The sequence below is a fragment of the Dicentrarchus labrax genome, unplaced genomic scaffold (assembly GCF_905237075.1).
Source record: "Dicentrarchus labrax unplaced genomic scaffold, dlabrax2021, whole genome shotgun sequence".
In the NCBI taxonomy this organism is placed as follows: Eukaryota; Metazoa; Chordata; class Actinopteri; family Moronidae; genus Dicentrarchus; species Dicentrarchus labrax.
In genome coordinates, this window is record NW_026136713.1 from 7,266,507 (window position 1) to 7,284,985 (window position 18,479).

The 18,479-nt window shown below is 41.5% G+C and overlaps 2 protein-coding genes across 4 annotated transcripts; both read right to left on the reverse strand.

Annotated features, from left to right (window-relative positions):
* Nucleotides 1-1,418: 1,418 nt before the first annotated feature.
* On the reverse strand, nt 1,419-11,563 carry efemp2a (EGF containing fibulin extracellular matrix protein 2a). Of its 2 annotated transcripts, XM_051418992.1 has the most exons (11): nt 11,333-11,561; nt 7,425-7,690; nt 6,717-6,765; nt 6,413-6,598; nt 5,767-5,889; nt 5,491-5,607; nt 4,093-4,212; nt 3,838-3,957; nt 3,547-3,673; nt 2,839-3,034; nt 1,419-2,342 (listed from the first exon to the last, which is right to left on the reverse strand). In XM_051418992.1, the coding sequence occupies exons 2-11, from the start codon at nt 7,524-7,526 to the stop codon at nt 2,169-2,171; spliced, it is 1,314 nt and encodes a 437-aa protein (XP_051274952.1). In that variant the 5' UTR covers nt 7,527-7,690; nt 11,333-11,561; the 3' UTR covers nt 1,419-2,168. The 2 variants fall into 2 exon arrangements, with proteins under 2 accessions (XP_051274952.1, XP_051274953.1); XM_051418993.1 differs by lacking the exon at nt 5,767-5,889 and having other exon boundaries at nt 11,333-11,563.
* Nucleotides 11,564-13,086: 1,523 nt separating this feature from the next.
* Nucleotides 13,087-18,112, reverse strand: fibpa (fibroblast growth factor (acidic) intracellular binding protein a). Of its 2 annotated transcripts, none has more exons than XM_051418995.1 (11): nt 17,745-18,112; nt 17,550-17,634; nt 16,726-16,924; nt 16,061-16,187; nt 15,572-15,672; nt 15,192-15,325; nt 14,539-14,647; nt 14,347-14,410; nt 14,158-14,244; nt 13,931-14,028; nt 13,087-13,409 (listed from the first exon to the last, which is right to left on the reverse strand). In XM_051418995.1, the coding sequence occupies exons 2-11, from the start codon at nt 17,632-17,634 to the stop codon at nt 13,340-13,342; spliced, it is 1,074 nt and encodes a 357-aa protein (XP_051274955.1). In that variant the 5' UTR covers nt 17,745-18,112; the 3' UTR covers nt 13,087-13,339. The 2 variants fall into 2 exon arrangements, with proteins under 2 accessions (XP_051274955.1, XP_051274956.1); XM_051418996.1 differs by having other exon boundaries at nt 18,014-18,088.
* Between the last annotated feature and the right edge of the window lie 367 nt (nt 18,113-18,479).

Here is an 18,479-nt window from a genome sequence, read left to right on the forward strand (position 1 = left end):
GTGACACACACACACACACACACACACACACACCTCCTACCCTACTGCACTCTTTAACACCATCACCAGGCTCTGTCATCTTTGTTCTCCATCATCAGATGATGCCAAGTTATGCAAGAAAAGTCTGTGCTACAACATATTTCAGAGCTGAGAAATAGTATGCTGTATTGTACACCGTTTGTGAAAAGTAGACAAAGTTGCCATCACTTTTTCCTCCCACAGGTATATGAGTTCATGGAAAACGGGAGAAAAATGTAGGCTCACTAGTCAATTAGGTTATAAAACCAACACTCTCTCCTCAGGTTGACGCTATTCCTGGACTGCTGTTGTGAGAGGAGATCTGTGTGATCTGCTGCCTCCTGGTGGCTGAACACCGTCTCCGATTACATAAAACAGGGCTGTGTGTGTGAGTCATCACCCCCCAGTGAGGACAGATGGGAGGTGTGTGTGTGGTGTGTTTGTGTGTAGGACTGGGCGGAGCAAACAGCAGTGGACTGTGAAATAAGGGCTTTCCCCTCTCTCTTTTTCTCCCTCTCTCTCTTTTTCCTTAGTTTTTTTTTTTTTTTTGTGGGTCAGGAGAATCAGTTAGCACACAAGTGAAGTGCTGTGATGGTAAAAATAGAACAGAAGGCCGCAGAGCTTCAGTCTTGCTTCTTTAAACTGCAGGCATTTGCTGCCTTTCCTCTCTAATTTAAGGCTGTTAGGAAGTTGATACAAGATTTAATCAGCTTCTTCCTGATATAAAAACAGTAGAAAAGCAGATATAAAACATTTATTAGTGAAGAAGAGAGAAAACTAAATGGGGCAGTGATCTTTCTGTCTGTTTTTTATGTAACTGATATGATTGGTTGAATGGTTTTAGGTAAGAGATTCCTGCCACGGAAAGCATTTTAGGACAGAAATCATGATGATGTTGGCCGATGATGATACAGAAAGAAGCAAATATATTTTGCCACGTAGGGAGGGCTGCGTTGTTGAGTGTGTGGGTGCAGATAAAGAAGGGGGTGGTTCTGGGATGCTGGAACTAAACCAAACACCAGTTACCCTGTAGACTTGCCTCTTCTCTTACACACGACTTCATGTTGAAACCACTTGTTTCTTAGGTAACAAAGGGAAATAATGAACTGGTGGAACTAGACAAACACTGATGTTTGGACAACTGAGCAGGCCATGTCTATAGCAATGTCCCAGAGCTGGAGGTGAGGTTCTCACAAAGCTTTCTTAAGGCGATCAACAGTCTAAAACACAAAGATATACAGTTTATATTGATATAAAACAGAGGAAAACAGCAAATTCTTCAGCATTTTTGTTTGAAAATGAATTTCCTGTCCATAAATCAGCTAATTATTTCAGCTCTAACGAACATTAATATAAAGGGTCCAGATGGATGGATATTGCCCATAAGAATGAAACTAATCTTTTTCAAGGTATATTGTTTTATTTGGGTTTAAATCTTAGACAAAAAAAAAAGTACAACAAAATCAGCAATGTGACAAACCAATAAAAAAGCAGTGATGGAGAGCTTGAACATAGGAATGGACAGTGGAGGGTGAAGGAGGGGCGTGGATGCTGAGGTCTGATCTGAGTGGTTACTGAATCACGTCTGTCAACAGGAAACAGGGCCGAAGGAATAAAGTGACAAACAGAGCAGAACCGAAGATAAGGATGTAAACTGGTGAAAACAGATTAATCTAGTGACGCTGAGCATGAATCATTGCACCTGAAGGCAGACAGAAAATATGCCACACAGACTTGTTATCACCCTGAACAGATGTGAAGAAAAGATATCTTCAGAGTAAAATCCCTTTTTTTATAGACATCGACCACAGAATGATGCTGTCAGATAGGTACTAAGTACAAAATAACAGTAAACATGATAAGAAACACAAGGGAACTAAACTGACTGGACTAATTCTTTTAAGGCTGTAATTTATCTGAGACACTATTGTATATGTATACTGTATGTATATTCTTCTACATGTAATATGGTGGGCTGACAGAAATGTGTGGCTTTCTTTGGACGACTAATTACGAAATGCTAAGATTGTAACATCACAGTGACTGGTTGAACTGCATCGACCACTTTTGTTTTACAGCTTCATTTTCCTTTTTTGCATCTGTGTTTCTTCCCCAGCTCTCTCTCTCTCTCTCTCTCTCTCTCTCCTTCTTTAAAAGGTGTACGGCCCAACGTAGATGGAGAGTCTGAGGGCGGAGCTGGTTTGGTAGCTGCCCTGGTAGCTGAGCAGGGGGTTAACTGACACCATCTCCAGGTCCAACGTGTACTCTCTGGGCCCCGACACAGCGCGGGCCAGGACCAGCATGGCACTGATATTATTGATTTGCTGGAGAAGATCAAACAAACATTACTGAGCACATTTATACAGCAGAGATACAACTTCTGTGTGAAGTTCATATACAGCTATGGGCAGAAGTTAAATTAAGTTACAAAGATGGGAAACAGCTTGTTTGACTTGGCTCAGATGTAACAATAATCAACCTACCAGTACATGCAACAACATCTACAGCAACTTGTGACACTGAAGCTCTCCTGACACTCATAAATCAGTCTGACCCACCACATTCAGTGATAAAGGAAACAATATATCAATATATGTATATATGTACATATATATATATATATATAATGTGTCCATTATATCAGGAATAATTTGTTATGATGCACTGATATGAATGAATGAATGAATGTGGTGGGTGACAGAACTGTTTCTTGTAATCAGGGAACTTCACAAGGTCTCTGATTACAGGTTTTGTCAGCAGTTGTATTGATAACTTGAGCAAACAATCATACAGCTCTCCATGCTCTGTAACAGTACTCACCCTGATGTAGAAGTCTCCGTTTTCGTCACCGGAGCGGATGCGGAAGGTGTTGTAAGCCCCTGGAGAGACGCTGGTGGCCTGAATCTGGAAGATGTCGGAGGGGACGGAGCGCTCGGAGGTGATGCTCATGTAGCGGTGTACGATAGAGAAAGGCAGATCTCGACAGACGGGCTTGTTGACGGGACACACACAGCGGCTGGACACACACACAAAGGAGTAAAGTAAGGGTGAGAGTTCACTTTGAGAGGCGCACAGGAAATTGTAGTGATATCTGGGCCAGAAAAACATTAAGAGTAGTTCATAAATCAGCCAGCAGAGGGAGTAATATGACTTAGAGTTCTCCTAAATTTTAAATAAATATTGAACAGTAGCCATTTTTTCCCCTCATGTTTTTCTAAAACACATTTTATATTACTAAATCATCTTGGATATGTTAATAGTGACCCACACCTGTTACCAATCCAACACTTGTTCAGTCTGTGATAGTTTTCTTATTGCACTGGAGCATGCTCAAAAGAAAAGGTTGCAAGTTGGACTCATATGTGGAAAAAGTAATTGGGGTAATCTCGCACTTTGAGCCATACTCAATACAGGGGCTGATTATATTCTCAGCTGATGGCCAGCACATAGTTTAGTAATTGGGAAAAGGTGTGTGAAAGTGTGTGTTTGTGTATGAACACACACAAGCTTTCATGAGGTGTCACTCACTTGTCAGACACTTGTACATAAGGGTCTTGGCACCGGTTTGCGTCCACACACTGGTATCGTCCGTGGATATTCACACAGGTCTGTGTGTCGGTACACTGGTGTTCACCTGTTTCACATTCATTTATATCTGAAGAAGAGAAACAGCTCATGATGTTCAATCAAACAGCAACAGGACAAGAATAGAGCTGCTGCCAAAGAATGAATAAGTATTGACTCAGAGCAGCATTTGTGACTCTGAAAGCACAGAGGTAGGTGTTCGTTTTGGGAGGAAATGGAGGCGGGTGTGCTTACCCTGGCATAGTCTGGTGCCTTGCAGCTGGTATCCTTCTGGGCACACACAGGAGAACTTCCCTGGTTCGTTGACACACTGGTACTGGCACAGGTAACTAGAGTAGCTGCACTCATCAATGTCTGTTAAGTTAAAAGTTCAGGTTTTATTAATAGCGCCAATTAAAGGGAGAACAGGAACAGAAAACAGAGCAGACTGGCATCACAGTAAAGGAGAGCTTACACTATTACTCTTTACAGACAGAGTGGGACTCTTACCGTTACAAGCAAAGCCATCAGGCCCCAGCTCATAGCCCTGGTCGCAGCGACACAGGAAGGTGCCGTACGTGTTGTAACACCTCTGAGAGCAGGGGGCACCCATGTCACATTCATTCACATCTGAAAGGAGGAAAGACAGATTTTATAGTGTGAACTTAAAGGACCATTGTGTAGGATTGAAACCAACTGAATACTGTTTGCCTTCCAAGCTTGTAGGAGAAACTAAAAAACTCGCAAAAAATTTAAAAGGCCATAGCTAAAGCCAGTGTTTGGTTTGTCCATTCTGAGCTACTGTAGAAACATGGCAGTTCAATATGGGCTCTATAGAAGAGGACCCGTGGCATCTGTAGATAAAAACGGCTCATTCTAAGGAAATAAAAAAGATTCTCATACACCAATAAAAACATATCTATGAATATTGTATTCCATTTCTGCCAATAGATCCTTGTAAATGTTACACACTGGACCTTTAAATACTGTATGACTAATTTCAAACAGCATGCACACCCAAAAAATTTTACTGGATAAAAAAACTCAAACTGAAGACAGAAATCAGAATGATAGCTCCCAATACATTTGAAGGCTGTGAAAACACATTTTCTCAATCAGCTTGTTGCTGTGAGTGAAGGGGTTCAACATGGGAACACAGTTTTCTGCCAAAGTTGAAACTGTTTTAGTTTCTTCACATGAGAGATTTTTTTTTTACCGCTGGTTTAAAGTGAGGCAGGCTGCATTGGGAAAAGGTCATGTTAGGTGCACCAACTAGAATTTAGCAATATTGAATCAATATGTAGTGGCAGTTGTTGCAATTACCTAACTTTCTGAAAATTTAACTCTTAATAAATACATTTTTCTTTTTCTTAACTGTTACCTCTGTACTCACGAATGTGTAATCATGAAAAATGCCTTAATGTGTAATCCACTGATTTAGCATTGACTACTGGAACATTGTCGGACACATGATGGACAGTTTTAGGGATCAAAATCGATCCAGCAAAACCCGAGCTAATGTCTTTTATTATTCCACACATTCTTCTTCCTTGTCAAAACCTGGCACCTAAATTACCCACATTGCAACTCAACCACTGAAAGTTTAGTCTGAATCAGTCAAGTGACATCACTTGAGGCAATTTATTAGACTCCACGCAGCTTCCTCTGGAGCCACAAAAGGCTTTTTACAACTGTTGTCACATATGCAGTAGTTTTCCCCCAGAGCTGTAAACGGACTAATGTGTAAAAGATGTTTTTAAAGGCTTTAATTTTTGTCAAGCACTTGACAATAGCAAATAAATCTGTAAGATCAACATTGATTGGAAGCTATCAGTACAATGTGCTGATTTCAGAGGCTGTAGCTACGACAATTAAATCTCATAATCAGCTGCAGAGGGCGTCACTCACCGATGCAAGACCGGTTGTTTCCTGCCAGCTGGAAACCAGGTTCACACTGACAAGAGAAGGAACCGGGAACATTGACACAGCGATGTTGGCAGTACCTGTACCTGCACTCATCGATGTCTGAGAGAGAGAAACAGAGTCAGACGAGGGATATTCACATTCCTACTGGCTATTAAGATCACTATCCAACTTTACCCCGGGCCATGTGGCAAAGCATCGCTCTGAGTTGCCATATTTAAGCCTGCTTAGCTACACTCGTTAAAGAATAAATTATCTCACCAATACACTCTGTGCCAACCTTGCGGTAACCATCCGGACACTGACAGGTGTAGGCTCCCAGTGCGTTGATACACTGCTGGCTGGGCTGGCAGTCATGTTCATCTCGCTCACACTCATCGATGTCTGCGTGAAAGTGAAACAAGCACACACATGTCAAAATGTGGCTATTGTGAGCAAACGCATCATAATTCAGCATGACAGGAAGATACAGTGTGACTGTTGGAGGGCAGACGATAGCGACTCTATTCCCCTCATTTGCACCCGACAGCTGAAAATATCACATCATGTTGAATCATGTTTGCTGTCTCATGCAGGCTGATGAACACCTCGCCGCCCTCCAGCACGAGTAGGTTTCTCGCTGCAAGTCCAGTTCTTAAAACACAGCAGCTGTTCTCGTGTGAAATTGTCCGAATTCCTACACTGTCTGTCTGCCCCCCGTGGACTCTACTCACTCACACCCACACAGATTGCACCAACATGCTGCCTCCAGTCCCAACACCTGCTACAGCCACCTGTCCCTCACAATCTGTGGCCACTGACAATAAATTTACACAATTACTCACACACACAAACATGCCTAATGATCACTCATCCTGTGGCCACCTGTCCACCTCAAGCCCCCCAGACCTACAAACCAGACACCCACCCACACAGCTGTCTCCCTGCGGCTCGTATCCCGGAGGACAGGGGTTGGTCACAGCGGGCGTGATAGGGGGCTCTGGGGCTGGGATGACTGACGCAGAGCGGGGAAGGCACAGGTATCCTCCATAGTGGTTGAAGCACTTCATTTCCCCTTTGCAGGCATCTGGAATGGTCTCACACTCGTTTATGTCTGATGGAAGATACAGAGAACGTAATTAGGACCAAATCAGCAACAGGAGAACAACGGCATGATCAAAACTGTTACTGTACATAAGAGTTAGGTGGTGAGGTGGAATAAATGAAATTACCTTTGCAGTGCTCAGTCTGAGGGTCCCAATGATACCCATCTGTGCATTCCTACAAAGAGCAGCAGAGGGAGAAAGGAAATTTGAGAAAGTGATGGAAAGAAAGATGTGAACAGTCCCAGTGAGCCAAGTAGTTGCATAATATATTCATAATACATAATAAATCCCCAGTAGTGGGACATGCAAAAAAGAAGCAGAGGATAGAGAAACTTGTTTCCTGTATTCATGTAAGAGTGCTGGGCCAAAAAGAAGAAGTCGGCTGCTGTTAAAGTATTTGTGACATTTTTAACTACTCTCCTTAAGCCAATGTCACTTCAAAAACAAATAAGGCCAATGTTTGGAAAAAGGGCCATTATCATTCTGGAAAAAAAATATTTCTGTGAGCAGCATGGAAAGAAAAAGTGTGGCCTAAAAAAACATGGAATTATACCTAAAATTACCCCCAGCTATGACTGCTATAAAATGTTGGAAAAGGGAATACTGCTGTGGAATATTAAACAAGAAGAAGATGAGGAAAGAAAAAAAAGAGAGAAGAGAAGGATTTGAGCCCAAAATTTCCACACACAAAAGAGAAGTAACATCAACTGAGAGGTGTGATATATATATATATATATATAATATGGAAGAAAGAAAAAGGAGATGCAAAGAAAAAGAAAGGAGGAAGAGAGGAGAAGAGAAGAGGAGGAGGGAGAGAGATTCGTCCATCCTTACCGTGTAGGTGTCACTTTCTGTAGGCGGCTGTGAAATAGCACTGCGGAGGAGCACAGACACACATATGCACACGCACAAGATTGACACACAAGCGCCCTGCATACTAATGCACTAATTTGTGGGAGACGGGACAGGAACACACACAAAACATGCACACACACACACACACACACACACACACAGACACAGCTATCAGACAGGTAGTGCTGCTTTAAAGATGAGAGGCCGAAGACTTTGTGATGTACAGAGCAGCCAAGAAGTGATATCTGTATTTCGGGGAGAGAGAGAGAGAGAGAGAGAGAGAGAGAGAGAGAGAGAGAGAGAGAGAGAGAGAGAGAGAGAGAGAGAGAGAGAGAGAGAGAGAGAGAGAGAGGACATAAAAAGGCAATATTAGAAACTCACAAAATGGTTCAATTCAGTCTCAAAACACACTGGTGCTAGAAGCCGTTCCCACAGCTGAAATGGATAAATCAACTCGAAGCAAAAGCGCTGGAGCCAATTTTTAAGTAGTCAGTCAGAACACAAACAGTTAGCTTCTTGGACTTGGTTCACTGTTTGTCAACCAAACAGTTTCCCCTTGAACGCAGCAGGAATAAATGGAATGAATCACTCTGCCAGGTAAAAACATAAACATTGTGACGTACTCCATCCTTCTGCTGAAAATAACAAAGTCAACATCACAGAAATACTTTCATATTACAGAAAGCCCTCTGTGTCTGCAGACTGGCAGACTACAACTCACTGGAATGATAGTCTCGCTGAGCGCTGCCTCCAGAGGTTCGGTTTACTGTGTATCAGAGCAGCATCTGACATAAATCCTGGCTATTACTTGCATATTTTAAAGCATCTCCTGTTCAGCTGCCTCAGTTTCTGAGATAAGCTTCAAGTTAATTTGTCTCTGTGACAAAGAATCTCCTGTGGGGATGCTGTGTTGGTCTTTGTCAGTGGTGGAAAGAAACTAAGTACATTTTAAGGTACTTTATACTTGTACTTCACTACATTTTAGAAAGTTATTAATACTCAGTAAAAAAAAAAGGCCAAATGTTAGGCGAGTATTCCTATGGAAGCCCAGTAATCCTGTTAAATGATGCGCATGCCTATTGAGCAACCAAATTAACCAAACCAAGCATACTGTCTGAGCCACCTACTAGACCTAAAATAAGAGTAAAGCACATATTTTAACACTATGAAAGAGGCCATTAGGCATAAAGAGTATTTTTACTTTGGATACTACAAGTACATTTTACTGGTAATACAATTGCACTGTTTCTTAAGTAGAATTTGGGACTGTAGTACTGCTACCTTTACTAAAACAAAGGATCTAAGTACTTCTCCCCTCGCTGGTCTTTTCTACCAGGTTCTGTACAGTGTAGTGTATTTTTGAGGTAGATTTATAGTGAATTATGTTTGCTGAGTATTCTGGTGGACTGGGCTTTTCTCCCAGCAGAGACACAATGATCCTTCAGTTAATGTTCCTGGGGGGAAGCTATAAGTGTTTAAGCTGACTCTAAACATAAACAAATCACCTATTCCAGCTCCCACAGACCAAAAACTGAGCTAAGGCAGGCCGATTCAAGGAGTTAAAAAGAAAATCTAAGTCATGTGCAAAGTCAGTGAGTTCCAGTTAAAATACATGACAGGAAAGTTATAATCACTGCCTGTCTACGTGCATGGACACTCACACACACGCTCTGATGTGAACTCCAGAGGCCACATTTGCAGGCATTGCTTATTGTTTTATTTCATGTTGAGACAAACAGAAGGCCACAGGCTGACGTGGACACCCTCAAATACTTCATGGATGACATCACAGGTGATTTGTGACCTTTGTGTGGTGAAAAGCAGCAAAACGTGCCTTCACCCCGTAAGCACAGACGGTAATACATACCACTAAGCAATCAGACGGCCACAGTACGTGACCTCTCCGAATTGGCCCAGCAGCCACTTACAACCAGCAAGAATGTGAATCAAAACCACCCAAAAACAAACTGACCATCAGTCCGGGGTCCAGTCACTCGCTGGCTACTGAGTGCGGGCAGTGGGGATGCATGGGTGTTGCCCTGCTACTGCTGGAGATCAAGTGGCGGTGGACCTCTGGAATGCAAGTGGCAAGGATGTGGGCGCCAGTTCCCAGCTGGGATGCCCTGCCACGGCAGTGGTTCCCAGAGTATCAGGTTCTGGGAAACCCCCCATGGATTCACATAAGAGGATAGCTGGTGCCAAACCTCCAGCCACTGCTCCCCTAACCCTCTCTCCTCATTGTGTAGGAGATGTCAGAACATGTGGCCCAAGTGCAGGAAGTCATCGTCTGGGTTTTGACTTCCACTGACAGGTTGACTGTAATACCACATCGCCATGAAAGATAATCAGTAACTATTTTGATAAATAATTTCTGATCAATTTCTGAATTTCTAAAATCCTAAATGTTTGTAGTTCAAGCTTCATAAATAGGGAAGATTTGCTGCTTTTCCTTGTCATATATGTTAGAAAATGAAATATATTTTGGTTGTGGACTGCTGGACAGACAAAACAAGACATTTTTACTATTTTGACATTTACTAAATTAAATAATTCATGGATAAAATAATCTCCAGATTAATCGATCATCCCAAGTCAAAACCTCAAAATATTACTGCTGTAACACCTGTTGTGTATAATATTAACAATACCTCTCAGGATATAAAAAAAAGTACCACTTGGGACTCGCTTTGGCCTCAGTAACAGCAAGCTGACCCATTTTTAAATTCACATAGTCAGCACAATTTAACACGCAAAATGTCAGGCAGATTATAAAAGTGACCACATGGGGACCAGGAAAAACACACAGTTGGACCACACACACACGCACGGAGTGTACACTGCAGGATAGTCATGTGTTGTAGTGTATACACAGTGACCTTTGTGTTGTTCTGCTCGGTTGTGCATGGAGCAGCCTAAGAACACGGTGGCCCAGCGAGCTCCAGCTGAGCTCTGGTACTGTTGTAGCACTGAACCTGCAAATCCACAACCAGGGGGTCACCGTCTCACACACAGCAGCAGCTTACACAACTCCTGCTCAGGGAAACTCCACAGTCAGTGATGGATTGTGGCCTTCAGGAGGAATTCACACTGTGTAACTGTACCAAGTCCCTCCTGAGCTGTTCTCCCAGTGGTGATGCTGCTCTGCCTCCCTGTGTAAAGGGTGTTTAAGAGCTGTGATGTATTATAGTATGCATACAGTGTGCCACAAAATGATGGGCGGCTCTCAGGGGAACAGCACTGCTTCCTGTTGCTTTTATAATCCCACCTGAGTCATTACAGTGACGGTAGAGCTGTCACATGTTAGCTATTAGGATTATACTGTATAAACAGTGATTAAATACGCTGTCAAATATTAGTAAGGCAGCAACCGAGAGGTTTCTAAGAGTGTTTTGTGTGTATATGTTCCTGTAGCTGCCACCTGCTTCTCTTACTTAGAACTTCCCACAGATTGTTTTCCTTTAGTTTTCCCCTCGAGTAACCACACCGAGATTGTGACACTGACTTTAAATGTTGGACAACTGGGATGAGGTGGAAGAATTTTGCAACATACTGTACAATAAAACATGTCCTATGAGTCATTGCCTCTCTTCCTGTCTACCCCCCTATTACAGTCTCTGAAACACAGAGCCAAGAAGAAAACTAGACAGACCGTGGGCCACGTTATCTTGGCTCTCGTAAGGAGCCAAGTGTAGCGGGGAGAGCAGAGCAGTGGTGTAGCCGTGACGTGTATGGCCTGTACCACAAAAGAGTGTAAGTGGCACATCTCACCTCCATTACTCCTCCCTAAAAAGTCTCGTAAACATAATAAGTCATCCACCAGTTCTCTATTAGACACAAATCTCTTATAACATGGATATCAGACATTAGAGAAACAGAGGAAAACTCACAGATGAATCTTTTCAAATGGGTCTTCTGTGTCTGCGTGTCCCTCTGACCAGCGTGTCCTTCTGCTGGCTGCAGTCGTCCCGGCTGAGCTGGCGTACAGAAGTGGTCCCTTAAACTCCTGCCTGTATGACCCTGAGAGAGTGAGTGGGGAGACCGACAGCTGGAGCAGCTGAACACATGCAAAGGGAGGGAGGGAGAGAGCAAGAGACGGAGAGTAGAGAGAGAGAGGGAGGAGAGAGGGACAGCCCATTCTTACCCCCCCACTTCCCTCCCCTCTGGCCCCCTGCACTGCCATCCTCCACTCTCCGAACCCCCTCTCCCTGACCCCCCAGGATGCAAATTCCTGGTCTGCGGCCCAAATACCAAAATTCCAAATCCGTCCAAATCGCAGGCGGAACAACTCACAGATTCACACACTTGCCCCCCCCCCCCATCTTCTTACAAAATGCCCCCTCTTGCTGGTCCCACAACACACCTGGTTTCATTTAAACTAAACCCCACAAAAGCTCCAAGCTCTCCCACCCTTTCCTCCCTCCTTTTTCCCACTTACCCCCCATCTATCTATACTTACCTCCCCCATCTTTTTCCCTTTTTTTTTTTTCCATAAAGCGACTAAAGCCCTCGCTCCCGTCCAATCTGACATGCAGGATATTTATAGCCGGGGAAAGAGAAGTTAATGGAATGTGGACAAAAATTAGAGAGTGGAAGACCGAGAGCGAGAGAGTGCGGAGACTTGTTTGGAAAATTTGTCATCTTATTCTGCAGAATGAAGCGGTGGCGTTTTTCTGGGATAAAATACAGAAAAATAAACAGTTTTTCAATATTCAACTCATTATTCTTGACCGATACACCAACTTTGCTCTTCTCTGTTCGTGCATGACTAATCCATTTCTCCACGTGGAATCATTTCCAGCTTTTTTGTTGCAAAATTTGTAGTCTGTTATGTTGCAAACTGGATAAGATATTGCTTAACGCACGTTAGTCTACATTAGTTCAACTCTGACTCAACTTAGTGTCAAACTTTGAGGTCACCCTTTCTCTTCTCACTAAATAAAAGCCCCTTTAAAATTAAACGAGCAACAGCCACATTACTATAATTGCAGGCTTCATTCCAAGATACTGTAAGAAATATAACACCATTACAAAATGATGGCCTGCATTAAAGTTTACAACCAAATATTCTTTAGTAGACACTAATCTTCATATTTTTAGAGCGCAATCATGCTATTGTTTTAAATTACAGGAGCAATTACTGTATTTTCTCATGTTTTTTCCAAGTAAATCTCCATAGTTTTGGTTCACACCTTTTCTCAGCCTCAGATTGTTTATCTGCCCTGTCTTTGTGGGGGGTGGCAGACATGGCAGCTGTCATTACGGGGGATGTTGTTAAAAGTCACACTGACAACCCCCTAGCTGGACCAACTGTGCCCCCCCTGGTTGGTCCCTTATTGCCATGACCACACACAAACACCCCATACACACTGGAAGAGGTCTCAATTCATGACACATGTAATCTGCTGGCGATATTTAACATCTAAACACTAACACAGTTTATGCTCTATACTGAGTGCAGACTGCTGAAACAGGGCTTTACAAATGTGCCATCTTCACTTTAGCTGTGTTTTATATCTCCTCTCTCGCTGTCTCTAATCTCCATCGAGTGCTCTAAAGATCAGTAAATCTTGTCCCTGGAACGGGTTAATGATAACATCTCTCCCATATAACACAGCAGATAAAACGATAACATAAAACAGAATTGATGTAAATGTGTTCATTTTATTTACAAACCAAATTTACAGACACTGCGAGGACAACTAGAAGTGCAAACAGGGAGGCTGAAAGCGATAATGGGGCTTGAGAAGCAGAATTCATCGCCGCTGATGAAACAAAACAGAGAAAGCAAAAACCGAGGGGCTAAGATAACGGCTTCAGCGGGGGGAACAGACAGAAAACAAACTGAGGGAAGTGCCGGGGGGAGAGAGAAAGGGGCGAGCCGCAAAGAAAACACTTCAGTCGTGATACATTTTGAAGATACAGCTTTTGATGACGCCCATGTATCTGTCCCACACAACCTGATGTCTGAGGGTCAGAAAACAGAAAGAGAACAAACTGTAAGTGAATGGTGCAAAGAGGTACTGTAAGTCTTATGACAAACTGTTGTGAAATCTGGGTGAAGAGAGTAAATGAGGCAATCTTTGTCCACTGAGAGGAATGGGGGGGGGGGTGTGTCTATGTTTCTTTTTATGAATATCTCTTTGTTAAGCATGTAGTGGTGCAGGGCTGTGTAAACCCTTAACTACATTCCAGAGTGTTTGCATGAGAAACAAGGTAACTACAGTTTAAGAAATCAGGGGCGAGATAGGGTGACACCCACTGGTAGAACAGAGACGTCAATATTAAAGAGGATTTTAACATACGACTTTATGCTCGAGCAGCATTTAATGACTGCCAGAGTGTATGTCATTATTCAATTACTGGTTAGTTTTCCCATGACTGAATTCTTAGCATGAGTTGCCCCCGGATGGCCTCTGATAACTTAAGCAAAGTTGGTGATATGCTTTACTTGATAAGCTTTGCAGAATAAAAGCACATTAACTCACTTGAATGTGTCAAGTATGTGTGCAGAGTTGGTGTAGTGAGTGAGGTAGAGTTTCATATCCGCTGCTGTCCATCTGTCCGAACGACACGGCTCAATAAACTGGGGGAGAAAAAGGAGGGGAGGAGACGTTACATCACACCGTCTCAAAGGCAGACTCTAAAGCTGGCCTCAGAAAAACTGGCTGAATGATTTGTCTTTCCTTTAAACACTTTTATAAAACGTACAAACCTTTTCCACAAGATCAATGAAGAAATCTCTGACATCTTTTGTGTTGGTTAACTTTGCAGCGATATTAATGAGGCCTCTGGAAAGATTCTAAAAAAAGAGAAATATAATTACATTTAAAACTTATATTTCCTTCCATTGCAGAAGTTACTGACTGATTACATTTAGGATATTACAAAAAATGCTTCTCACCTTGAAATTAGCCTCCATCTCATTAAAAGCTTTAGTTTTTCCTCTGAGAGCTGTGCAGACCAGACTGAACCAAATGAAGAGAATGGAAAAAGATAAATTGTAAAAGAGATTGTGGATAAAATTATAATTAAAATCCAGTCTGTTTTTCAGTCATCAGCAAAAAATTTGTAGGTTTCACTGTGTTTCTGTTACCTTTTGTGTTGATCCAGCAGATCTTTGTCAGTGATTAAAATCTTCAGCTCTTTCAGCTCTTGTAAAAACTCTTTATCGAGATCCACGTCCATGTCTTCCACCATATTATCTACAAAGAAAACTCAGACAAATCAGTTTAAAGGATGTTTTTTCTTATTACTATTATCACTGATTATTCTTTTTCTTACAATTATTCAGTTATTATGGCATTACTCAAACTCTAACCCAATTAACATTTTTAACTTATAATTATCTAATTGGTGACAAATTCATCTTCATTTTAATGAGGATCTGCAAAACCTGAAGGACCTCTGGTGGTCAGTAGGTCTCACTGAAGGAGGCTCTGATTGTTCTTATTCATAACAACCAACCATAAACAGAATACCTCTTGTTCCTACGCATACTTAGTCTCACAGTTTCAAATGTTTTTACTATATATATATATATATATATTTATTTATCTATAATATATGTTTTTCTTGGATTGAACACAAATATTTTGTCACTCTGTAAACATCAAACTAAGAGACATTAACATAATTCCAGTTGATTAATCAATCAGTTACATAACTGATTTAAATGCTGTGTATGTCTCTTACGTCTCAGATAAAAATGGCAGGAGTCCGCCAAAGGAAACAAGAATAATGGCTCACCAACGGCACCAACGGTCCAGTTGTTGATAAGCTGCCCAGCACAAAAAGCAAAGTCCTGGAAAGTAAGATATTGCAGCTTTCTTTTCCCAGTCTCAAACCGATTGTTGGCAAAGAAGACGATGGCAGCATAATCCCTAAAACAAACAAAGAAGGCATTATAAGAGCTAACAAAGAAAACAGTACAAGACAATAAAATAAAACTTTTAATATCCTGAACACTGATCTTTTCTGGTGTTGTTTTGTTAATGTTAGTTAACAAAACAAACCTATGACGTAATTCATCATAAAACCTACAATAAATCAGATATGAAGTAACAGCAATGTTTTGGAAAATAAAACTGAGGAAGGAAGGCGTCTACTCTGTTCTCCTCACTGATTACCTTGCAAGCTTGTCAGAGAGAAGGAAATGCTGACGTATGTTCTCCACCAGGGGTCCCTTCAGCTCTTCCACAACTTTGAAAACACGTTTGAAGTTGTCAAACTGAAATTAAACACATGACTCAGGGTTTACTAAAGTACTAAAAAACATGACTTGTATAAAACCTGCCAGAGTGCTTACTCTGCAGACATTCAGCTGCAGCTGCCTCGTCACAACTAATAAACTGAACCCACTGCTAGAGAAATGTTGCACAATAAAAGATGTTGACTGAAAATGTTAACAGTGTCAGAGATTCAGTTTATTGCTGAAACTCGAAACAAATATAAAGTAACTATAATAAACAATAGCCAAACTGGAGGTCAGATTAGGACCAATTTCACTACAGAAATGAGCAAAGAAAGCATAAAATACTAAATAGTGACCACAGACCATTTAAAAACTGATAATACAGATGAATCATTGTGGTGTTCAGAATTCAGAATGTACATACCTGCCGTCTGCAGCTCTTCAGAGTCACACCTGTCTTGGCACCGATATCGTCCAAGTCTTTCTTAGTTCCTTTGGAGAGTTTCTTTCCTAAGACCTCTCTGACGAACGCATCATCAAAGGCATAGTATCTACACAAGGAAAAACCGATGGGAAGAAAAGAAACTTATAGAACATATCGTCATTTAGTATGTCACACTGTGGTAACATCTTCCTTGAGAGGAGAATAACCTGGTTAAGAGGAATCCACATTTTACCCTTCTTACACCAAAATTAGCTCATCTATGAAGGTGTTTTTTAAAGACGGTAAACCTGCTAAAAATAGGCAATTGACTCCTAACATCTCGCCAGCAGACAGTTTTGCCTTTCTTTTTCTTCTTTTTTTATGTCACGCACATGCCAGAAAACAGGGTTAGTGAACAGTAGAAAGCAGCATTTGTTACTTGCCCTGGGCTGGGAGCAATGCCTCTTTGATTGTTACCCTTTTTCACTGGAGGCAAAAGTCAGATGTTAGTGGGTTTTTTGTCGAGTGTAAAAGGGGATAAAGAGAGTAAAAACCTTTCCTTGATTAAATGTTGACAATGAGATAAATGTAATACTCATTCAAATCAGACACTGAAAACACATCAGATAACTGAAGGAGAATTAATGAGAACATCATTACTCCACCTCTCTATGAGGATGGCTTGTCGATTTGGTGGGATCTGGAACAGTAGCTGGTTGGCTAGTTTGGCTGGACTGTGCAGCAGACGTTCACACATCTGGAAAGTCCTGTACTGGTCCATGGTGTCACTCAGCAGAACATCTGCACTTGCCTCACACTCCTCCATCACTCCTCCTTCCATCCGTACCTTCACTGCATCATTCACTGTTGGATAAGTCAGACAAGCTTGGTGATCCAAGTATGGATGAAGTTATGTGTAATAACAATTAGCAAAGCTACTGGTGTGGTGTGAACATACAGCAGCAGTAATGTGTGCTTCCCCATCATACGTCACACTGACGTCTACAAATGTACAGGATGTGGATGTAAATGCTGCAATATGGGTGTGCTCATTATTGGCTTCATTGTGTGTTTTCCATTGCTGTCGGACATTTAGTGTATTAGAAGCTCCCAATCTTTAGGCTTGTAACCCTTTAAAAAAAAACTTACTCAGTGTCTATTACCACCCCTTACAACCAAAGAGGGATGTTGCCAGATTGGTTCATTTGATCAGCTTATAGAGGACCGAAAAGGTAAAAGTCACTTTCATGAATTTTAAAATAAAAATGGCAAACAGTAGAAAAACTAAATATCTTTTTTTCTAAATTTCCTATCTTTTTCAATACTTTTATTAATGTATTTAACCAAACTCCAATACATCTCACATTAGTGTGCATCTTTGTAAAATAACTCCAATCATCCAGGACTCCTACTGAGCATCTAACCCTATGTCCACAGTCCCCTGGAGCACATTGTGTGAAGAGACATAAATACATGGTGTGATCCATACCTGTGTATCCATCCAACCAGAGCTGGTAAACCTCCTCATCCATGATAGTGGTGTTTCCCACGAACACATCCAGCTCCACTGCCATCTGATTGGAGGCAAAGAAGTAAAAGCAACATTTGTTTATCTTAAGTAGCCATTAACATCATATTAAATTAGCTCCACACCATTAAAAATGCCAACAGAGTAACGTTATACCTTGCTTTAAGTGTTGTCCCAACCAGCTTCAAAAACCAAGCTACAATAAAACCTGACGTGACAAGTATACAGTTGACTTCTAATGGCTGAACTTAGATTTTCTTTCCATGGCGTCCTAATTAGCTAACTTCCTCCATTAACAGCTAGCCTGCTATGCTAGCTACGGCGCAAAGTTAGCAGGGTTGGCGGAGTTTAAACTGACAACCGGACAACGAAACGGCAAATTAAGCACAAATTAATATGACGACATAATCGACTAATCAACGCACGTTCTTTGAAACACGAACATCCACCAAATGGTAGCTTATTGCTAAGGGTGCGCAGTGTCAACAACAGCAGTCAGGGAACACGAGTTTCCGTTTTTGTTACGTCACAGGAAAGGCTCTTAACGTGCACTGTTATGTCTCTTACACTAGCTATCTCCTCAGAACAAAAAATACATATTTATTGTACTTAAAATGATTTAATTTGAATCTTTTATCTTATTATCTTATTTTATTTACGGGCATTATATGTTTTATATTAAATGTTCTTGTATTGTTTAAGTACGAATTAGAATAATGTTCTAACATTCAGTATATTTCGTGGACTGTAATAGAAGACAATGTGTGTGTGGTAAACCAAACCCTGCATCCGTGTATACAAATCATTAATACCACATGTTGCTCAGAATGTAAATGTGTTTTGAAGGATTGTGTGTGATTATTTTTTTTTTCAGAAAGTATGCTTTTATTC

What these genes read in the sequence shown, in the direction of transcription:
- efemp2a (XM_051418992.1), bottom strand. Translation starts at nt 7,526, where the DNA reads ATGCAGGGCGCTTGTGTGTCAATCTTGTGCGTGTGCATATGTGTGTCT. An exon ending in AAACAACCGGTCTTGCATCG is followed by an intron (nt 4,213 to 5,490) that starts GTGAGTGACGCC and finishes TCCTCCTTTCAG; the next exon opens with ATGTGAATGAATGTGACATG. An exon ending in TATGTACAAGTGTCTGACAA is followed by an intron (nt 3,035 to 3,546) that starts GTGAGTGACACC and finishes GTGTGTGTCCAG; the next exon opens with CCGCTGTGTGTGTCCCGTCA.
- fibpa (XM_051418995.1), bottom strand. Translation starts at nt 17,634, where the DNA reads ATGGCAGTGGAGCTGGATGTGTTCGTGGGAAACACCACTATCATGGAT. An exon ending in CTCTCTGACAAGCTTGCAAG is followed by an intron (nt 15,326 to 15,571) that starts GTAATCAGTGAG and finishes TGTTTGTTTTAG; the next exon opens with GGATTATGCTGCCATCGTCT. An exon ending in CTGGACCGTTGGTGCCGTTG is followed by an intron (nt 14,648 to 15,191) that starts GTGAGCCATTAT and finishes TTTTCTTTGTAG; the next exon opens with ATAATATGGTGGAAGACATG.